The sequence below is a fragment of the Tiliqua scincoides genome, chromosome 4 (assembly GCF_035046505.1).
Source record: "Tiliqua scincoides isolate rTilSci1 chromosome 4, rTilSci1.hap2, whole genome shotgun sequence".
NCBI classification, from domain to species: Eukaryota; Metazoa; Chordata; class Lepidosauria; order Squamata; family Scincidae; genus Tiliqua; species Tiliqua scincoides.
The window spans coordinates 29898442-29919464 of NC_089824.1; the positions used below are offsets into that span (position 1 = coordinate 29898442).

General features: G+C 41.0%; 1 protein-coding gene across 2 annotated transcripts in view; it reads left to right on the forward strand.

Moving 5' to 3' along the window:
* PIP4P2 (phosphatidylinositol-4,5-bisphosphate 4-phosphatase 2) overlaps positions 1-18939 on the forward strand; it is a 33717-nt gene extending 14778 nt beyond the window's left edge. Inside the window, exons 2-7 of one of the 2 annotated variants that reach the window (XM_066624365.1) lie at positions 2679-2827; positions 4878-4984; positions 6080-6203; positions 12112-12164; positions 14572-14662; positions 17392-18939. In XM_066624365.1, the coding sequence (XP_066480462.1) occupies positions 2679-2827; positions 4878-4984; positions 6080-6203; positions 12112-12164; positions 14572-14662; positions 17392-17535 (668 nt within the window). In that variant the 3' untranslated portion in view covers positions 17536-18939. The remainder of the gene's footprint in view (positions 1-2678; positions 2828-4877; positions 4985-6079; positions 6204-12111; positions 12165-14571; positions 14663-17391) is intronic. The other variant, XM_066624366.1, reaches the window with a different exon arrangement.
* Positions 18940-21023: the final 2084 nt, after the last annotated feature.

A 21023-nucleotide genomic window follows, 5' to 3' on the forward strand; every position in this document is an offset into this window, starting at 1 on the left:
GTTACCTTCAACCTCACTTCTAAATGCAAAAATAAACAAAAACTGCCTTGCATGCAGGCCTTGCCATGCCATGAAGGAACCTGAAATGCATGGCGTGTGGCACCCTTGGGGGGGGGCAAATGGATGAGCCCCCAGTTCATCTCTCTACCACCCTCTCCAAGTTGCCAGCCCAGTGGGTGTTCCAATCCTTCTCCAACTTGCTGGGATCCAGCACTGATGCTTATGAAGCCTACTTAGTATGGATCCAGCCTACTTGGTGCTTATGAAGCACCAAATAGGCAGGGACAAAATATCTGAAACCTGGCCCCTACCTTTTACTTGCAAAGAGTGTGGCATGCAGCCTCCCTGCACCTCACTGTTTGTGTATGCAGTGAGCAGAAATGCTAGATGCCTGGCATCCCTTTCTAGCACCCCTTGCTAGAAATGGGACCTTCTCGGTCAGGGGTGTCAAACTTGTTTCAAACTAAGGGCCGAATAGCATTCATGATGCCTGCTGAGGGCCAGAAGTTATGTCATCAGGCAGGCAATGATGTCATTAAATAGGTCATAACCAAAAATAAGCACTTTTTCTCACTTAGGAACTCATTAGCTGCAAATGACAGAAGAGAAAATATGCAAATCTTGATCATATTTCAAAATATGGGAGAGCCCAATTTTCATGTGGGCTGCCCTTTCAGAGGTAACACCTTCAGCACTGCTCAGCCGATGAGAGCCTGAGGGCCAGATAAAAAGCTTCCGTGGGCCACATCCGGCCCCCTGGCCTTATGTTTGACACCCCTGTTCTAGGTGGTGGCTCCTTGTTTGTGGAATTCCCTCCATCTGAAATTAAGAACAGCTCCCTTTCTGGAAACCTTTTGGTGGGGCTTCAAGACCTTTTTATTTAGGAAGGCTTTCAACTGACCTTGTGGGCTGGCGATTTTAATGTGATATTATTTTAATAGTTTTTGGGTGATCCTGGGGTTTGTTCTTGGTGTACGAATCATTTTATGTTTAACGTTTTTAGTACCGTCTTAATTTAATTTGTATCTGTTTTTATTCTGCAAGCCACCTTGAGAGTGGGAGAAAGGCAGATAAAAATTTTTTCCAATAAAATAAATATTCATTTCAAAGAGAAGCAGAATAGGGAGGCTGCATGCTGCTCTCTTCATAAGTAAAGGGAGGGCAGATGGGGCCCACTCATTTACCTGCCTGCCATCCCCCCCCATCCATTGGAGGGAGAATGCTTGAGGTGTTATTTGGGGGAGAACTGGGTAGCGTGGGGGCATGCACCCACCACTGCTTGCTTGTAATAGCGGAGCAGAGCAGATAAAATGGTTTCTGTAGCAGATTTTAAAAGTTCAAGACTCACCAGTACTGTGAGAATTTCAGGTATAAGAAGCTGTATTGGCACCGACATCCAACCAAACATCAGCTTTAATTGCCTGTGGTTCTTGTTAGAAGATAATCCATGTTGATTGTACCCTGAAAGATCAGTTTCTTCTTTAAGTTCCCTTTTGTCTCAATGGTGGGGACAGGGGGAAACAGTGCTTGCGCATCTGTGCAGTTTGTGCGGTGACAAGCCTTCAGTAATTCCAAGACTGCTTGTTTTCAGATCCACCATTTCTTCTGGGAGCTGAGAAGATGGAGAGAGACAGAATTTAGTTAACTGACTAGCTAATTAATCAAATGCATCAAACTCTGCTTGTCGTCACTAGTTGTGTGTTACGGTAATTTGGCCAAGTATCAGATACTGATAGCAGGCTGGGGCCAATCAGTCCAGGACAATGAAATTAATTCCTGTTAGACTTAATTTCAGGTACACCAGATTAAGGAATGAATTCCAAAACTGACCACCTCCGTCGCTGAAGCAACTCTGTTACTAGTCTAGAAGAAACTATTCATCCTCCTGGACAAGTGGACTAACTGCAAGGCTGTCTATGGGTCAAGCTAGATGTTTCTAATGCAGTGATGCCCAACCTTTAGGAGCCTGTAGACCGAGACAAAAATTGGAATCTTCATGAACCACATGCACTTCTTATCCCCCTGCACAGAAAAAAATACAATTAAATTTGTAATGGAGAAGATTTATTAGAGATTTCTTATGCTATTTATAGAGAAGATTTGTGGGTTGCTGCCTTTGTTGCTGGCTGCAGGTAGTCCATTCTACACCCTCTCTGTCGGTCTATTGGGGAGTGCTCATGCAGCGAGACACTGGAAGTGATCTTTTTTCTGAGATCTCATGGACTACTTTTTAGGGTCTTACGGACCATCTGTGGTCCACCACCCACATTTTAGGAACCAGTGGTCTAATAGATACAACTGGGCTTTGAGTACTTGGTTTTTAGCTTTGCAACTGTGGGACCCTCTTATTCATGTTGGGACCGCAGCATGGAGGGAGAGGAGCTTTCAATTGCTTCCACTGTGACACAAATCTAGATCAGCCCCACATGAGAGGTTCCAATCAGTGCCAACAAGAGATACCCATCCAAGATAAACAGCAGCTATGGGGCGGTGTATAAGTGTGGAAGCTGGATTGGAACTCTGGCAGGCCCAGTTGTGTCCTTAAAGTAATATGTACGTAGTTTGACCATTAAGTTAAAGTTCTCTGTGTGAATTGCTTGTTGATGCTTTGCTATATGGTTCTATCACCAATTACCTGTATGCTTATACTGATGTAATTTACCTGTCCTTCCTTGCAGCAGAACTCCCGCCACCCTATACAGCCATTGCCAGTCCAGATGCCAGTGGTGTTCCTGTAATAAACTGCCGTGTGTGCCAGTCGCTAATCAATTTGGAAGGGAAGCTTCATCAACATGTTGTCAAATGCACAGATTGCAGTGAAGCCACGGTAATGGTTTTCCAGGCATTTTGCTCTGTGTCATGTTTATGAGGCCTGTTTTTGTTTTTGAATAGGATGTGTTGATGTAACTGCTGGGCAACTGAGAACAGGCCTGCAAATATAGGAATCGCTGATAAAAGGAGGACCACCTGTTTAACTGTTTAGCAGAAAATAATCAGTTGATGTGAGTGCTGGTCTGGCTTCCAAGAATAGGCTTATCTTCATATAGTTCTGCCATGCCAGAGCAATTCTTGCCTGCTCATTTAAAGAGGGTTGAAAGGTTAGGCTTTGGAGGGTTTTCTATGCAATTTGTATCTGAAAATATACAGGGCTTACTTTACAGTCCATTTCATTGGTACACATGGTAGTTCCCAAGGTGTATAATGGAAGGAGCTATTCAGAACCTTTGTGCCTGTATTCTACATCTAGAGAGCTCACCTGCTCACCCAAAAGTGTACAGCTAACCAAACTGTTGTAAGGCAAAACAAAAGTCATTAAAAATTCCAGTTGCCATCTCAAGGGGAAAACTATGAGTAAAAATATTTTACTCATTACTCAAAAAAATATTTTACTGTGCACATTTGCGGGGGACCTAATTAGAGTGTGGTGTGTCTATGTTTGGAGGCTCTGAGGTGCTGGTTTCACTGTGTCAGTGCAAGTGTACAAAAGGGTTTTGCTCCCTGTATGTGCCTGTCTATTACGTGATGTACTGGTAAGGAGGGGTGGTTGGTGGAGGCAGCTGGTCTACCATGGTGAGTGGCTGCTGCTGATGCAACAGGTACCCAGTATTTCAGTGTCTTGCCAAACCGGGGTCTGAGCTGAGAGAACAGAGACATTGCATCAGTTTGCTGTAGGGTAAGGATGGAAGAGCAGACAGAGCAATCTGTGTATTTCTAATTGTATTTCTTAAAATAACTGGATGTGATGGTGTATGTTAAATGTAAATTAAATAAATGAATCCATGTATGCAGGCACTGAACAGTGAATTCAGTCAAAGACTGTACTGCAACTTACCTGTTCATAGTCGCTTACCTATAGCTATTCTGACCCATCCTTTAAGCATGTGATACTTGTGTGTAATTATGCTTGTGTGACTGGCAGGCACAGCTGCAAAGAGGTTTATGGTACTTGCTCTTCTTACTAAAGCTTGCCCTATATTTATTGCTGTCTCATTTTGGTCTAGTATTTTATTAATCTGTTGGAAAAGTAGTCAAGATTAGTTTCCAGCTTAAAGCAATGTTGGTATCTAAGGGTATATCAGCACCAGCTGTTTTTGTGTGATTTGTACCTGACTATACCATAATTGCCTCTGGAGTCTACATATCACCTTGTGACTTATCTTTCCCCATTACCCTTCTGCTTCTGAGTTTTTTTAAAACACATTTGTATTTTTCATTAAGAGGTTAGAGTGCTAACCTTTTTGCATTGCCATTTATGCTTCTGTTAACAGAATATTGCAATGTCCTATATGCCAGCTGTTGCCCTGCTGCTGCTTCTCCACTTCCAGAATCCTTTTCTTTAATTTCTTAAATCTATTTGCATGCCCACTTATTCAGCTTTCTTGAGTAACAGTTTTTATATTTGCTTTTTCTGTTTCCCCCCTAACTTTGCTCACCCTAGTGCAACTGGCCCAGCTATTCCTAAATTCCAGTGAGATGAGTTCCTTTCTCCACTCCTTCATATTTTAAGCCTTGTATAAAGACATTTCTTAACATTTTAGCTTTTTTAAAGAATATGAATGATTACTTGACTCAGTCCTCCCCAGTCTCAAGAACAGAGAGTGCATGTGGACAGTTGCACAAAGACCAGTTAAAAAAAATAAAAGACTGAAAGACAAAATAAAAGAAGATGTGAAGAGCTCCAGCAAAGAGGTGCTGGTACAGATGTACTTTCAATTGTTCAAAAATATCAACATGCCAGAAACCATCACTGTGCTAAGAACAACTGTGAGGTCCTCCACCTAGAGTTGTATCATTTGTGTTGCTCTGCTTAATCATTGTAGGAATTTTTTTGCAGTCAGCACATTTTATATATAATTTCTTTTTCTTGTTTTGTGTAGCCAATCAAAAACCCTCCTTCAGGGAAAAAGTATGTTAGATGTCCGTGTAATTGTCTTCTTATCTGTAAGGATACATCCCGGAGAATAGGATGTCCGAGACCCAATTGGTAAGGGCTAAAAAAGTTATAATTTATGTATTTTCATTTTGTTTTGTGATGTATGCATAGTCTTATGCAGTAGCCCTTCCCTAGGAACTACCATGTATGCAAGAAGACCATTGTGAATAACCTATCATGCTTCTCTTTCTCATTCTATAAACACTTTGTATGTCCTGATGCGAGACAGTGAGGTTGTGTTCTTTAATACACAAGTAATACAAACTGTCCAAAAAGACACTAAATGAACCTGGTTCAAACTTGAATACATTAAATGAAATTGGGGGGAGGAGGAGTGGTTAATGGTGTATCCAATTGAACCAAAATAAGCCAGATTCTTAATACAAACTGCTATTTTGCTAAGAGCCACATCCTGGGCTTTATTGGAAAAAAGCTTCAGGAAATAGGATTGTGTGTCAGGGCAGCAGAACTTGTGTTTCAGGGCTATGTTCAGTGCAAAATCTTTTTCTAACCACAGCAAACTTGGACCAAAGCACTTGGTCACCTTTAGCCATAATTGAATCTTCTACTGGGAAAAGGGCTTAGGAAGGGGCTGTGATGGAGGTGTGTAAGGTGAATAGTAAACAGCTTGAAGATACGTATTTAGCAGCTTTACCCTCTATGCTACTTGAGTCTCGGGACTGGAAGATTGCTAAAGGAAAACTATAAAACTCTTTTCAAGGAAGTGTAATAAACTTGAGTATCAAAGTGGTGGGATTATTATCATAATGGCTGTCCTTGACCATACTGGTTGGAGAAAATGTGTACCTGGCAAAGTGTTACCTTTAAGGACAAACGTGTGTTGATTTCCCAAGTTGTGAAACTTGTATGCAGCGTTTTGAGTTACATAGAACTCCTAATCATAAGGCTTGTTTGAAAGTATCTGTACATCTATTCTACACCAATAAAATTGTGCTAAATTGCTTTACCCATTTGGTATTTTAAAGTGTTGCTTGGGGTTTTAATATTGGAACTGTTCCAGTTTAGATGGGCTCAACTAGAATGCAGTGCCACAGCAAAAGATATTTGGCTTCTGAGCACATGATGGGTCATTATCCTTTTATTCTCCACTGTACTAAATGGAACTGCATCTTCTGTTTCCTACAGTAGACGTATCATTAATCTTGGTCCAGTTATGCTGATTCCGGAGGAGCAGCCAGCACAGCCTGCGATACCTGTTCAGCCAGAAGGCACTAGGGTGGTGTGTGGGCACTGTGGAAATACATTCCTAGTAAGTATAGCCAACATGCCACGCACAAAGGACCACATTTCCTCCTTAATTCTGTGATCAGTGCAGTACTGAAAAGTCAAGAGAAGCTATTAAGAGGCACCTCTATCTGCTCCAGAGGACCAGACTCTTCCATCACCTATTAGCTTCAAAATTTCTTTAGGATAAGTAGCCTGTGCACTTGTTTCCTCTCATCAGGGTTCTTGTTTCCTCATAGAGCTGGCCACAATAGGATAATACAATCCATGCTTTTCCTCTAAGAATCTGTCTTTTGTTCTTACTATAAGTCTCTGAAAATTAAGCATGTCATTGTCCTCTTAAGTGTTCTGTGCTTTAAACTGCTGAATACTTTCTTTAGTTCTTTCCTCTTGAGGCTGATCTCTGTGGAAAATGCTGTAGACAAGGGGATGATCTAGATGAAAAAAGAACAGTGTATTTTGAATTCAGAACAGAAACGGATAAGACTGATATTAAACAGAAACTGTGTTATGCTTGTCATATAACTGATTTAATTTTAACAGGAATGGAGAAAATAAAGAAGCTAAAGAAGTAAGCTCTTATAAAGTTATCAGATAAAGGACCTAAAAGGACATGGCATCAGTATATGGACGATAAAGTGCTTACTGTAAACCAAGTTGCAGATAAGATACGCTTAAATCTAATGTGTACTTCCCTGTCCGTAGAAGCTATCAAAACTCCTTGTTGCAAATGCCGAAGAAACACTCTGGTTGATTTCTTCCCAGTATATATTTCAGTTTAGATAGGAAAAACCTGTTGATGATTTTGCTAACTTCATGATTGATAATTGAACTGTAAATTTGCTGTTACTGTGAATTTCTTTTTTATATTCATGGATGAGATTTTGTGTGTGTGTGATAATATGAACTCTTCAAGGAAGTCTTTTGTTTTATAACTGGGCTCTCTAGATCAGGGGTGTCAAACGTGTTTCATACAGAGGGCTGAAGTTAGCATTCAGGGCTCCAACTGAGGGCTAGAAGTGACATAATTAAGCAGAAAGTGACATAATTAAGCAGCTAATGGCCAGAAATCAGACTCTGTTCTCATATAGAAACTCATTAACTGCAAATTAAAGTACACAAATCTTGATCATATTTTAAGATTTGGGAAAGCCCAATTTTCATGTGGACAGCCATTTCAGCTGTAATACCTCAGCAGCTGAGAGCCTGAGGACTGGATAAAAAGCTTCCGGGGGTCGCATCCGGCCACCGGGCCTTATGTTTGACACCCCTGAACATAAGAACATAAGAACAGCCCCACTGGATCAGGCCATAGGCCCATCTAGTCCAGCTTCCTGTATCTCACAGCGGCCCACCAAATGCCCCAGGGAGCACACCAGATAACAAGAGACCTCATCCTGGTGCTCTCCCCTACATCTGGCATTCTGACTTAACCCATTCCTAAAATCAGGAGGTTGCGCATACACATCATGGCTTGTACCCCATAATGAATTTTTCCTCCAGAAACTCGTCCAATCCCCTTTTAAAGGCGTCTAGGCTAGACGCCAGCACCACATCCTGTGGCAAGGAGTTCCACAGACCGACCACGCGCTGAGTAAAAAAATATTTTCTTTTGTCTGTCCTAACCCGCCCAACACTCAATTTTAGTGGATGTCCCCTGGTTCTGGTATTATGTGAGAGTGTAAAGAGCATCTCCCTATCCACTCTGTCCATCCCCTGCATAATTTTGTATGTCTCAATCATGTCCCCCCTCAAGCGTCTCTTTTCTAGGCTGAAGAGGCCCAAACGCCGTAGCCTTTCCTCATAAGGAAGGTGCCCCAGCCCCGTAATCATCTTAGTCGCTCTCTTTTGCACCTTTTCCATTTCCACTATGTCTTTTTTGAGATGCGGCGACCAGAACTGGACACAATACTCCAGGTGTGGCCTTACCATCGATTTGTACAACGGCATTATAATACTAACCGTTTTGTTCTCAATACCCTTCCTAATGATCCCAAGCATAGAATTGGCCTTCTTCACTGCCGCCGCACATTGGGTCGACACTTTCATCGACCTGTCCACCACCACCCCAAGATCTCTCTCCTGATCTGTCACAGACAGCTCAGAACCCATCAGCCTATATCTAAAGTTTTGATTTTTTGCCCCAATGTGCATGACTTTACACTTACTGACATTGAAGCGCATCTGCCATTTTGCTGCCCATTCTGCCAGTCTGGAGAGATCCTTCTGGAGCTCCTCACAATCACTTCTGGTCTTTACCACTCGGAAAAGTTTGGTGTCATCTGCAAACTTTGCCACTTCACTGCTCAACCCTGTCTCCAGGTCATTTATGAAGAGGTTGAAAAGCACCGGTCCCAGGACAGATCCTTGGGGCACACTGCTTTTCACCTCTCTCCATTGTGAAAATTGCCCATTGACACCCACTCTCTGCTTCCTGGCCTCCAACCAGTTCTCAATCCACGAGAGGACCTGTCCTCTAATTCCCTGACTGTGGAGTTTTTTCAGTAGCCTTTGGTGAGGGACCGTGTCAAACGCCTTCTGAAAGTCCAGATATATAATGTCCACGGGTTCTCCAGCATCCACATGCCTGTTGACCTTTTCAAAGAATTCTATAAGGTTTGTGAGGCAAGACTTACCCTTACAGAAGCCATGCTGACTCTCCCTCAGCAAGGCCTGTTCGTCTATGTGTTTTGAGATCCTATCTTTGATGAGGCATTCCACCATCTTACCCGGTATGGATGTTAGGCTGACCGGCCTATAGTTTCCCGGGTCCCCCCTCTTTCCCTTTTTAAAAATAGGCGTGACATTTGCTATCCTCCAATCTTCTGGCACCGTGGCCGTTTTGAGGGACAAGTTGCATACCTTAGTCAAGAGATCTGCAACTTCATTCTTCAATTCCTTAATAACCCTTGGGTGTATGCCATCAGGGCCCGGTGACTTATTGATCTTTAATTTATCAATGAGGTCTGAAACATCTTCTCTTTTAACCTCTATCTGACTTAACTCCTCGGTTAGGAGGGGCCGTTCGGGCAGCGGTATCTGCCCGAGGTCTTCTGCCGTGAAGACAGATGCAAAGAACTCATTTAATTTCTCTGCCATCTCTAAGTCTCCTTTTATCTCCCCTTTCCCTCCCTCACCATCCAGAGGGCCAACCGCTTCTCTGGCGGGTTTCCTGCTTCTAACATATTTGAAGAAGCTTTTATTATTCCCCTTAATGTTGCTGGCCATGCGTTCCTCATAGTCTCGCTTGGCCTCCCCTATCACCTTCTTACATTTCTTTTGCCACAGTTTATGTTCCTTTTTATTCTCTTCATTAGGGCAAGACTTCCATTTACGGAAGGAAGCTTCCTTGCCCTTCACAGCCTCTCTAACTTGGCTGGTTAGCCATGCGGGCACTCTCCTGGATTTAGTGGAACCCTTCTTTCTTTGCGGTATACACCTCTGCTGGGCCTCTATTACTGTTGTTTTAAGCAGCCTCCATGCACTCTGGAGAGACTGGACTCTTTTTACCCTCCCTTTCAACCTCCTTCTAACCAGCCTCCTCATTTGAGGGAAGTCCGCCCGTCGGAAGTCAAGGGTTTTTGTTAGAGATTTGCCTGGTATTCTTCCCCCAACGTGCACGTCAAAATGGATCGCAGCATGATCACTGTTCCCCAATGGCTCAGTAACGTTTACATCTCTAACCAGGTCCTGCGTACCGCACAAAATTAAATCCAGAGTCACCAGTCCTCTGGTGGGCTCCGTGACTAGCTGATCTAAGCCACAGTCATTTAGCACGTCAAGAAATCCGGTTTCTTTAACGTGACCAGAACACAAATTGACCCAGTCAATATGAGGATAATTGAAGTCCCCCATGATTACAACCCTGTCCTTCCTTGTCACCTCCCTGATCTGTTTCCTCATTTCAAGGTCCCCATAAGATTTCTGGTCTGGAGGACGATGCTCTAGTGTTCTAGATATTCTAGTGTTTCATGTGAATTTCGCTATTCACTTGTTACATAACATTACACTTTGAGGTCTGTAGGATTATTTTGAGTAAGGGTATTGAGGATTGCCACTCAAGTAGTCAGAAGAGGAAGGGGAATCAACATAGTGTCCACATGCCCTTACCATATTATGCAAGGCATACTTGCAGCAAAACATTCTCAATTTACCTTAGGTCTCCCCCGCCCAATAAATAATGTAGCTGATCTCCTCTATCTATCTTCATTGCTCTCATTTTTATCACTGAATGGGCATGTATGCTGGAACGGGGCAATTCTTTGTATGCTCCTGGATTATGATGTAAAGAGCCTACTGGGTGCGCACTCAAGGCCTGTAAGAGGACATTCCTCCTACTGTTCCTTACTTTGTGTCTCTGCACAACACACACTAACACTAGGTTTCAAAAGCTATTTGCCATGTGAGCTGGGGTTTCAAAAACACAAACTCAACCCCTCTGGCTGTTATGAGGCTCTTTGCATTGTGGTCTCACTTGCTATGAAAAGGGGGATAAGATGAAGAAACAGATGCTGACCCTGCATAATTCACTATGAACCGGTCTTAAATTACCTAAGAACTATGAGTGAATTGCAAGGAGCAGTTTGGCTAGCCTGCTATAGAACTAGGGCTTTACTTTATAAAGTGGGGGAAGAATGTCTCCCGTTTGTGGTTTCAGACCTGATGGAATTAGGTTTTCAGGGACACGTTTATCTCTAATAATGTACTTTTGCATCCTACAGCACATTGTTGACCTGCACTGGTAAAACCAGGCTGAGTGGCCTGAGCTGTATCCAGTGTAGGTTAGGAGCAGCCTGGAGGTCACCTTAGTCACCTATTTTTCCCCTTACCCTGTGTAACACCCTAGCCTGCCTTATGACATTACTCGAATTTTCCTCTCCTGTTCCATACCACCAAAATTGGAAATGGTATCAGGAAGATTATCTTCTGAAATTTTTTCTAGTTCAGTTTTACAATATTATTTGCACACAAATTATTTCCATAAATTACTAAACAAAATGTACTATGAATTGTGTATCTTGATCCCATAGATCTTCTTGCTGCTACAGAGCCCCCATGTGCTCTGGGGCTTTCTCATTTGCTTTAACTGTGGGGGAGAGACTCTGTCCCACAGGGTTTGAAATTGCATCCATCACTACTTGTTTGTAGTCTTATTATTTAAAAATCCAAACTAGCAATGATTAACTTGGCAAACCCTTAACTAGCAAACCCTTAACTATGATGGCTATAGTTAACTAAAATGCTAAATGTCTCCCCCCACTCCAATATTCAATATTCTGCCTACATACTTACTAATAATAACTTGTTCTTAATAATTAATTTGTCAATAATAATATAGGCACCACCCTGGGACTGTTTTAATGTGGCAATATGAAATGAAAGTATAGTTTGAAGCAACATGCTTGGTTTCTTTTATTTTTCAGATTACAGTTTTTCTTTCAGTTTCTTGTTCTTTTATTATTCATTTTGTAAGGACTAATGATGATTGAATGCGACAAGGTAAAGCCACTGTCATGACATATGTTAAAATTCACTTTTTTTGTTTTTTGAGGTCAGCTGCAAAACAGAAAACTTCCCAGGAGTACCAACAATACAATTATAATGATTGAAGGTCCATCGTTTCAAAACAAGAGTAATAGTCTTAATGACATCAGTGGCTCCTGCTGTCATTTGTAAACGGAGCTTATGCTACGTCAGACAACCTTGTAACTAGCAAGTCATGGGAATGTATTTTGCATGGAAATCCCATGCAAGAGTATGATGATGTTGCTCACAAAGGGCATCCCAGTGATGGAAGAAAACAAGAAATAAATCCTAAATAAAGCATGAGAAGTAAAATACTTTGCTGTGATCTCCAGTGACATTTAACATGAAGCAAAATAAATTTTATTTTAATGTTGGCATTTTTTCAAGTTTCTTTCTCTTTATTGTAGTGGATGGAAGTGAGGTTCAACACTTTGGCTAAGTGTCCACATTGCAAAAAAATGTAAGTTCAACAAATCTTAGCATTTTTGGAGGGAGAGGAGAAGATGTTTCAGATATTTGTCCTCATTCCAGGAGCAGAACAGTTGTTTTACTGATGATGAAAGTCATCTGACTCCTGCATTTCTGCGCAGCCTAAGACGAGGGCTGTTGAAAAACTCATGCTTCATTGTCACTTCTTGGATGGTCATGATGTGATGAAGAAGTAGGCTCTTTAGAGAGAAATGGTTGCTGAAATGAATAGAGCTTGATTTTTTATAAATTATTCTTGGAATATAATTTCAAGCAAAATAAAGTTGTAGTGTCCTTAAAACTGCAAGACAAGTTTCAAGGAGTTTAGCAGGAAAGCAAATAAGCTGTTCATTTGTTGGTATGAAAAATGTGTGCTGCTTTCTTCTGTGCAAAAGCAACTCATCTCTCAGATAAAACACGTCTGTGATGCTAATTTTGATTATGCTGAGACTTTTCTGATATTGCTACTTTCGCCAAAGCACATGTTGAATTAACTGCATGTGGTGACCTGTTTTGGTTTTGCCCTCTTTTTTTCCAGCAGAGCTGGAAGTCTGTGCCCAGAATTGGGTAAAATTGCAGCAGGGATAGGGAACCTATTAATACTTTGTTCCTGCCATGGTTCCAGTCCTTATTGCCTGCCCTATGCACTATTTTAATTTTAAAAAAGGACTCCAGTTGGCTTTCAGTGCACAGACCTGCAGCATTTATGTGAGGGTTGAAGATACAGACATGGGTACTGTTCATGTTTGTACTTTCCAGAAAAGAGAAAAATGTTCTCACTAAATCCTAGTAGTACAAAAATATGTGCTGACACTCATTTGTATTCCAACCTTCCTCCAAGGGGTTAAGGTGATGTACATAGGATTTGCACACGGTAAGGTAGGTAAGGTAGAAAGATTCACCGATTCAAGTTCCACTCAGTGAACTATGTGGCCTGTGAATAAAAGTGATCCACAATACTTGAACGCAGAACATCTTTTGCAACTCAGTGATAAATGCATTTTGCTAATAACCTTATGGGAAAGAAATTCAGCAGAACTTCCTATTAGGTTATGTCATTGGGACAAAATTAGACTCCACCCCAGTGCTTGAGCTATGTATATGCCCCAGAAAAAATATATTTTTAAAAAAAAAACACCATATCTCCACGTGGAGATAATATAGAAAAATGTGATGCATCCCTGCTGTGTAAGAGGCATCTTTAAATTGGCTGCCCCCTTTGTCCTAGCATAGCAAATTTCCAATGGCTGTTTATTGGTGTCTCCCTTGTGTCTTCTTTTTTTTTTTTTAAAGATAGTAAGCCCATTCTGATTTCTTTTGCTTTGTGAACTTTGTTGAAAAGTGGTAATATGAAGCAGTTCTAAATAGTGACAGAATCCTCAGAGAACCCTGTTGAAGGAAGCTTCATTCTTTTCAATGATATTTGGATCAGTGGGAAGCTTGGGGGCCAGGGCTAAAAGCCTTGGTAAGCAGCACCCAGCAAAGTTGAGGAACTTTGTCTTTTAATTTGAATACTTGAAAGTTCCTTATTGTAGTAAAGCTGCTTAAGCCAGTTAGTTTGAAAGCATTCCAGAAATAATGGGTTTGTTTCTATTTAAAAAAGAGAGAGTGAAAGAAAGGAAAAATCTAGTCACATGCTAGGCATGTGGGCCTATTTGTGTTAACTTGAACCAAGGAGCGTCTGGTCAATCACATGACAGCTTACTGATTTAGGAACTTTCTTTCTGCTAATTATATAAAATGTCTTAATGGTGTTTTGCTGTGTAAACTGCTTTATGAACTTTTTCTGAAAAGTGGTATATAAATATTTTATAATACATTACCAGAGGTGTCCCAGGGAAGGTGAATTTTTTTTAGAGATATGATATAAAGTGAAATTGGAAACCATATAGTAGTGTAATTTGCGCGAGCGTCTCTAGCAAAAACTTGCCTCCTGCTTCCTTCATTATTATTTTAACATTCCCCAGAGCTCAGAATACAGTGATGATTTTCTTATTATGTAAATGATGGCCATATTCAGTTTTAGGAAAATGTAAACTAGTAACTATCTAGGCACAAGTAATAGTTTGGTTTGCTATGGGGGCGGGGACTGTGATTTATTTGTATATGGATCACACAGTACTGATATACAAACCATAGTGATTGTACAGCTTATTAGTACAGTAGACACAGGGCATCACAGGTTACATTTTATCTCTCTGAGTGAAGATGTAATGTCAGCATTCTGAAGTCTGCTGCTGATCTCTCTGGGGTAGGTCAATGTCCTCATCCAATGTTGATGTTCACTCTAGTCTTTCCAAATGTACATATCGATGGGAAGCAAATATTAACAGGGAAAGATGAATCCATTTTAAAAAGATCAAAACTAGCCTTTGTGTTTAATTCTGGTTCATTTGCAGTTCTTCGGTTGGATGTGCACTCCCAAGAAGACGCTGCTGTGCATACATTACTATTGGAATGATACTTATCTTCATTGGCGTTGGTTTAACTGTGAGTAACACAAATTTAATATCCTTCAGGGTGCTCTGTAATTGAACAGATGCAATGGTAACTTGCAGCAGTACTTCTGGTTTTATTTGTCAGTGGGAAAGGCCTCTTCTCATGGCTCAAAGCCAAATGTGATACAAACTGACTCATGTGTTCCAAAACAGCTCTGGCCCATAGTTAAATTGGGAGCAATGGTATGATTTCAAGAGCCAAAGTGTGCGTGGGTGCTCTTCCCCTGTGAATGTGCAGCCCTTCAGGTTCTTTTTTCCCAGTTGGACTTTCTGATATCAAAGTCCAGATGAGAGACAATGGCTCTGGGTAGGAGTGTAGGGACCCCATGCCAGGGTTTGGTATAGGAAACCTACCAAGGCCCACAGACCAATAGGGAGCCTGCTGCCAGTCCCTGGGGCCTGCTGCTCCTTATTGCCAGTGCCAGTTCACATGACTGCTCCAAGCATTTGAGCACTGACAAGAGTGAGAAGGAGCAGCAGTGGTTTCATGTCACCTTGCTTTTAGGGCAGGGATGCCCAAACCCCGGCCTTGGGGCCATTTGCGGCCCTCGAGGCCTCTCAATGCGGCCCTCAGGGAGCCCCCAGTCTCCAGTGAGCCTCTGGCCCTCCGCGGATTTGTTGGAGCCCACACTGGCCCGACGCAACTGCTCTCAGCGTGAGGGCTCAGTGGGACGAGGGCTCCCTCCACTGCTTGCTGTGTCACGTCTGTGATGCAGCAGCAGCAGCAAAGGAAAGGCCAGCCTTGCTTTGTGCAAGGCCTTTTATTGGCCTTGAGCTATTGCAAGACCTTCATTCATATAAGTTCATCTTTAATATATTCATGTAGGTAAATTTATGTAAACGTATTCAAATTTGAAATGTAAATTAATTCTTTTTTCCCCTGACGCAGTGTCAGAGAGATGATGTGGCCCTCCTGCCAAAAACTTTGGACACCCCTGTTTTAGGGCAGTGTTTCTCAACCACTGGTACTCGTATCACTGATGGTATTTGAGTTGGTGTCTGGTGGTACTCACGGGATCCTAAGACCCCTGCCGCCTTTTAGCAAGAGCAGCAATGCAACACAACAAGCTGCAGTAGAAGGCTTGGCTTGGCAGGCAAAGCTCCAGCATGCACTTTTTGTCCTCTCAAAAAAGCCCTCCCATCCACCCTGAGCCTCTTATCAGTGTTATGTTGCATCTGACCTCCTAATCTGAACTAACTGGTGATGACATTGTCATGTGAAGTGGTACAGTGGGGGACAAACACTGAGAAATTTAGGGTGATGGTGCAGAATGGGCTCAGAGACAGAGCCCTTTCACATGCCTTCTTTGCACTTTAAACTGCCCAGCTCTTGTAATTGGGTGGGCATAGGTACTATAATAATAATAATAATAATAACAAACTTTATTTGTATCCCGCCCTTCTCCCTTAAAGGGACCCAGGGCGGCTAACAACATGTAAAAAACAGATTTAAAAACATAAATTAACGCAAATAGCAGATAAAAAGCATATTAAAAACACATTAACAGAGACCATAAAAACAGTAGTCAGATTAAAAGACAGAATAAAAAGAGCACAAAAGAGCAAGTCACAGAGGAATCAGGCCTGTAAAAAACTACAAGATGTGTAAAAAATGTTAAGAAGGCCAAAAAATCAGAAGGCTTGTATAAACAGCAGTGTCTTCAAGCCTCGCCGGAAACTCTCAAGAGAGGGAGCCATTCTCAAGTCAAGGGGAAGGGAGTTCCATAATGTTGGTGCCACTACCGAGAAGGCCCTATTTCTTGCAGCCGCCCCCCGGACCTCCTTGGGTGGTGGCACTTGTAAAAAGGCCTTCTCTGATGACCTGAGAGGGCGAGCCAGATTGTACGGGAGTAGGCGGTCTCTAAGATATCCTGGCCCAGAGCAGTATAGGGCTTTAAAGGTCAAAACCAGCACCTTGAATTGGGCCCGGAAACGAATGGGCAGCCAATGTAGCCCCCGGAGAAGCGGACTGACAGTCAAACCGCCTAGCTCCAGTGACCACATGGGCTGCCGCATTCTGTACTAATTGCAGTTTCCGAACCGTCTTCAGGGGCAGCCCCACATAGAGCATGTTACAATAATCTATCAATTTGGTACTATCAATCTAACAAGGTACTATCAATTTGAGATGTCCCTCCCTTCCATCTAGCCAGATGAACTTCCCTTATTGAAACACACATTGGATTGGACTACAAATGTATTAACGTACTTAAGTGCCGTTGGGAAAAGTGACTTCCTCATACTGTGGAGTGGCCATTTAGCTGTAAACATTACCACAAAATATTCTGTGGGCACTGTTCATGAGCAAAAGCTACATACTGGACAAAATGATCCAATAAGTTAAAATGTTCTCTCAGAAAATATTTGGTCTGTGGATATACATCTTACAGGTGACATTTTTAATGCATTTAAACTGGTGGGTGGGGGAAGGGAAGAGTGCCACATATTAAAGGAGTTATTGAATCATATAAAAACAAGATCTTGAGGCAAGACTGTGCGCACGCGCGTGTGTGTGTGTTTCCGTGTTCCACCCATCCAACTGAATGAATGCAGAGCAAATTGTACATGAATCAGAAACGTATACAAACTTGGGTTCAATTCATGTTTTAAAAACTTGACGTTAAACTAATTTCATAAGAACTGTTAATTTTTCTCCTTGAAGCCCTATGACTCAAGCATTAATTGTATGCTTCTCTTCCCCCCCCCTCTTTATTTATATAGGTTGGTACACAAGACTTTGCCAGAAACTTTCATGCCACGTATGTTTCTTGGGTTATTGCTTATCTCTTAGGCTTGGTCTGCCTAATTCGAGCCTGCTACTGGGGAGCCATAAAAATCAGTTATCCAGAGCACAGTTTTGCATAGACTCCTAAGGGTTGCTTATAGAAAACTGGGATTTCTAGAGGTTCTGATGATGATATAAGCTGCATAATTTAAACTTTTTCCTTTTAATGTTTTCATTCTGTTGCAAATAGTTTTAAAGCTGGGGATCCTTTAAGAACAAATGTTCATTGCACTACATTATATGCAAATAGTTCATTTTGCTGCTAAATTCCCAAGCTCTGAATACTAAAGCTTTGTTTACACAATTGTACGTCTGTCTTAAAAGTACTGTTGAATTCAATGCCAACCAACAGTATTCTTTTTCTCTATCAAACATCTGCCTGTGCCATTTTGGGGATCAGTATTCAAAAGCAAGAAGTGTTTATAAGTGTTTCTACAATTGCTTCACATTTGTAAGTACACTTAAAAAAAACAAACTGTGTCAGTGGCTTGCTTTAAAATTTAAGCAATAAGCATCTTGCTTGAACTGCTTACAGTAACTTTTACTCAAGATCAGAGTGACCTCACTGAGAATGTATCATTTTTGAAGAGTGGAGCTTTTGTTAGGGAGACATCATTTGTAAACACGGCATGCTTTCAGAATTCCAGGTTGAGAAATACATTATTTGGGAGTCCAGCTTCAAATGAAGTTTATTTATTCACAATTGAAAATTCAACTTGGGCAATGTGTTTCTTTTTTTTCCAAGGACCCTGGGACTTTAATATTTTTTATCTTTTTACAGGCAAATCCTTAAAAAGCCATGGTTGGATTTATGGAACTTATCTCGTTATTTGTATGAGATCCTTTGCAGGGTCAAAGTAAGGGAAGTATTTGATACAACTTGTTTTATAAATTTAGATGATTATAGGGTGATGTTGGGTTACCTCTTTGTTTGGATGGAGGTTTATTTTCCCTGTTGGGAAAATAATTCTCTGGTCACTGCAAAGGGAGATGATATAGCTTTCCACTAATTGATATGAAAAGAAAGAGTTAACTCTGATCATTCCATCAGCATATAGCTGGTCAGTATAACACTGATAACTAGCTGAATGATACAGAAATAGAGTTTTATCAAGGTCTGTTCACAAATGGATTATGGGGACCAGTTATTGCACTGCCCATCTTTGAAGTTTTACACAAAGTGTTTTTCTAAATTCTGAAGGAGTACCTTGAGCTCTTTAGATTATAGTAGTCCTTAGATAATGGGGGTCAAGAGGGTAGATTAATGTGGATGTTTCAGGGTTGTATATAATATTTTCAGTGAACTATATTGAACTAACTGTTCGGGGCAAAGTGATGCTTGGATGAGAATTTGGAGCACAATAAATGTATCTTTCAAACTGTAAATGAAAGTCTTTGTATTATGTTAAATGTATGAAAGCAGTAGCTCAGGATTACAATGTACCTTTTAAAATACATTAATAAAGATTATTATTCAAAGTTAATATTTATGATTTCTTATCAGTTGACCTCTGAACAACATCTGATGAGCTCCTGGCTTCTGTTGGCCAAGAACCAGTGCTCAAGACCGACATGTTCTAGTGCAGGTTGGCAAAGGATGAGAGGGCATAATATGTATTCCATTATTAGGGGCCAATTCTCTGAATGGGCAGGTTTCACTAATATTTTTGTCACATTCAACTCTTGCCCCTACACCGGGACAGATACTGTATATTTCCATTGCTTTTTCAATGTGACAGTAATGCATTTCCTAATATGCAGTCTGCGAAAACTGTGTAAATCAAAACCTTGAATTTGTGCTACCTAGTATGAAGGTCACTTGACCTCGGAGGATGCCAAGAAGAGGATGTTCTAAAAGTAGAAGATTTCATCTGGAATCCTTTCAAAAGACTTCTACAAAGGAATAAACACTATTGACCTTGAAGTTTAAGATCAAAACAAGAACTGAAAGTTCTCAGAAGTATTAGTGCAAGCCTATTTATTTAAATAATAAAATAATAATAATAAACTTTATTTATACCCGGCCCTTCTCCCCAAAGGGACCCAGGAAGTGGAGGCCAAACCAAGTTGGGGGACAGAGGGCTCATTCCACCATTCTACCCACCCATCTTCTCTCTTCCCCTCTTAAATTGTTGTTTCAAGACTCCCATTGCTATAGGCTTTCTAAGTGCTATGGAATTCTGGCCTGAGTTATTGGGGGGGGGGGCAGAGTTGGAATTGGACTGCTTGTCCATCAGTTCTCAAACTTCTGTCAAATATCAAGAACAATTCATTATTTTCCCTGCGCTATACAAAATAGCAATAGCATTTTCAATAGTAGTGACAGTTCATTCATCTTTTTTCTCCTTCAGCAGCCATTTGATAAAAAGTCTTATTACCCCTGATTTTACTAATTTAAATGATGTCCTTTAGATACCATTTTAAAATATTGTCATAATGCCTAAATTATACATTCTGAGTTGTTAAGCAAGAGAAGCTTCTCTTGCTTTATGGAGTTGCTGTCTATTGAAACTGGGAAAAGCAGCAAATATGGCATTGTTTAGAAATGCCATATATGAATAATTTAGTGACTGACGATGCTAAAACCAGTTTCTAGACATAACCCTTTGTACAAATTTAGTTCTTAATGATCCACTTCTTTTGATATAATTAGAACTGTCAACAAATGGGGAAAAAACTAAAAGCATTTTAACAATACTCCTATTTGCTTGAATAAAATATAGACTAACATTTTTTATTTCTCAAGGCCAAGTGCAACAAAGCTATCAAGAAACCTATTTCTGGTGTGTGTGGGAAAGAATAGTGTGGCTTAGATCTTTTCCCATCACAGCAGCAAAAAGAAGGGGATGAGGCAGAAAGCAAAACCCAAAGAATTCCACTTCCCACAGAGAGTGGAAAACTAGACTAGTGGTTCTCACACATTTAGCACCAGGACCCACTTTTTAGAATGAGATTCAGGACCCACTGGAAGTTATGTCATGACTGGAAGTGACATCGTGGAGCAGGAAAGTTTTTAACAATTCTAGGCTGCAATCCTACTAACACATACCTAGGAGTAAGTCCCATTTACTATCATTGTTAAAAGCATATACATAGTAGCTTGTTAAAAGTACAGGTCTGTAACATTTCCCCAAATGCAGTAACATACCATGGTAGCATCAAGTCTAATATATTAAAAATAAAATTGTGAAATGAATGGGGACCCATCTGAAATTGGCTCACAACCCACTTATTGGGTCCCAACCTAGTTTGAGAAACACTGAACTAGACAGTGATGAAAATTGCAATCAGTGTCATAAAAAGCATTCAATGTGCTCATATGTACAATTTCAATTATCAGTGGAAAAGAAATATTGCAAAACTTACTGTAAAAAGGCAACAGTGTTAGTCACATTTTCTTCAGAATAAGCCCCATTGAACATAATGGAACTTCTGAGCAGACATGCATAGGATTGTGCTGAAATAAATGTGTTAAGTAGTTACGTATGTATTGTTTTGGCTGTCTGGTTACAAGGTGAACTTTTTATCCATCAGCACCTTTTAATCCATTTTTGCCCAGCCCACAGTT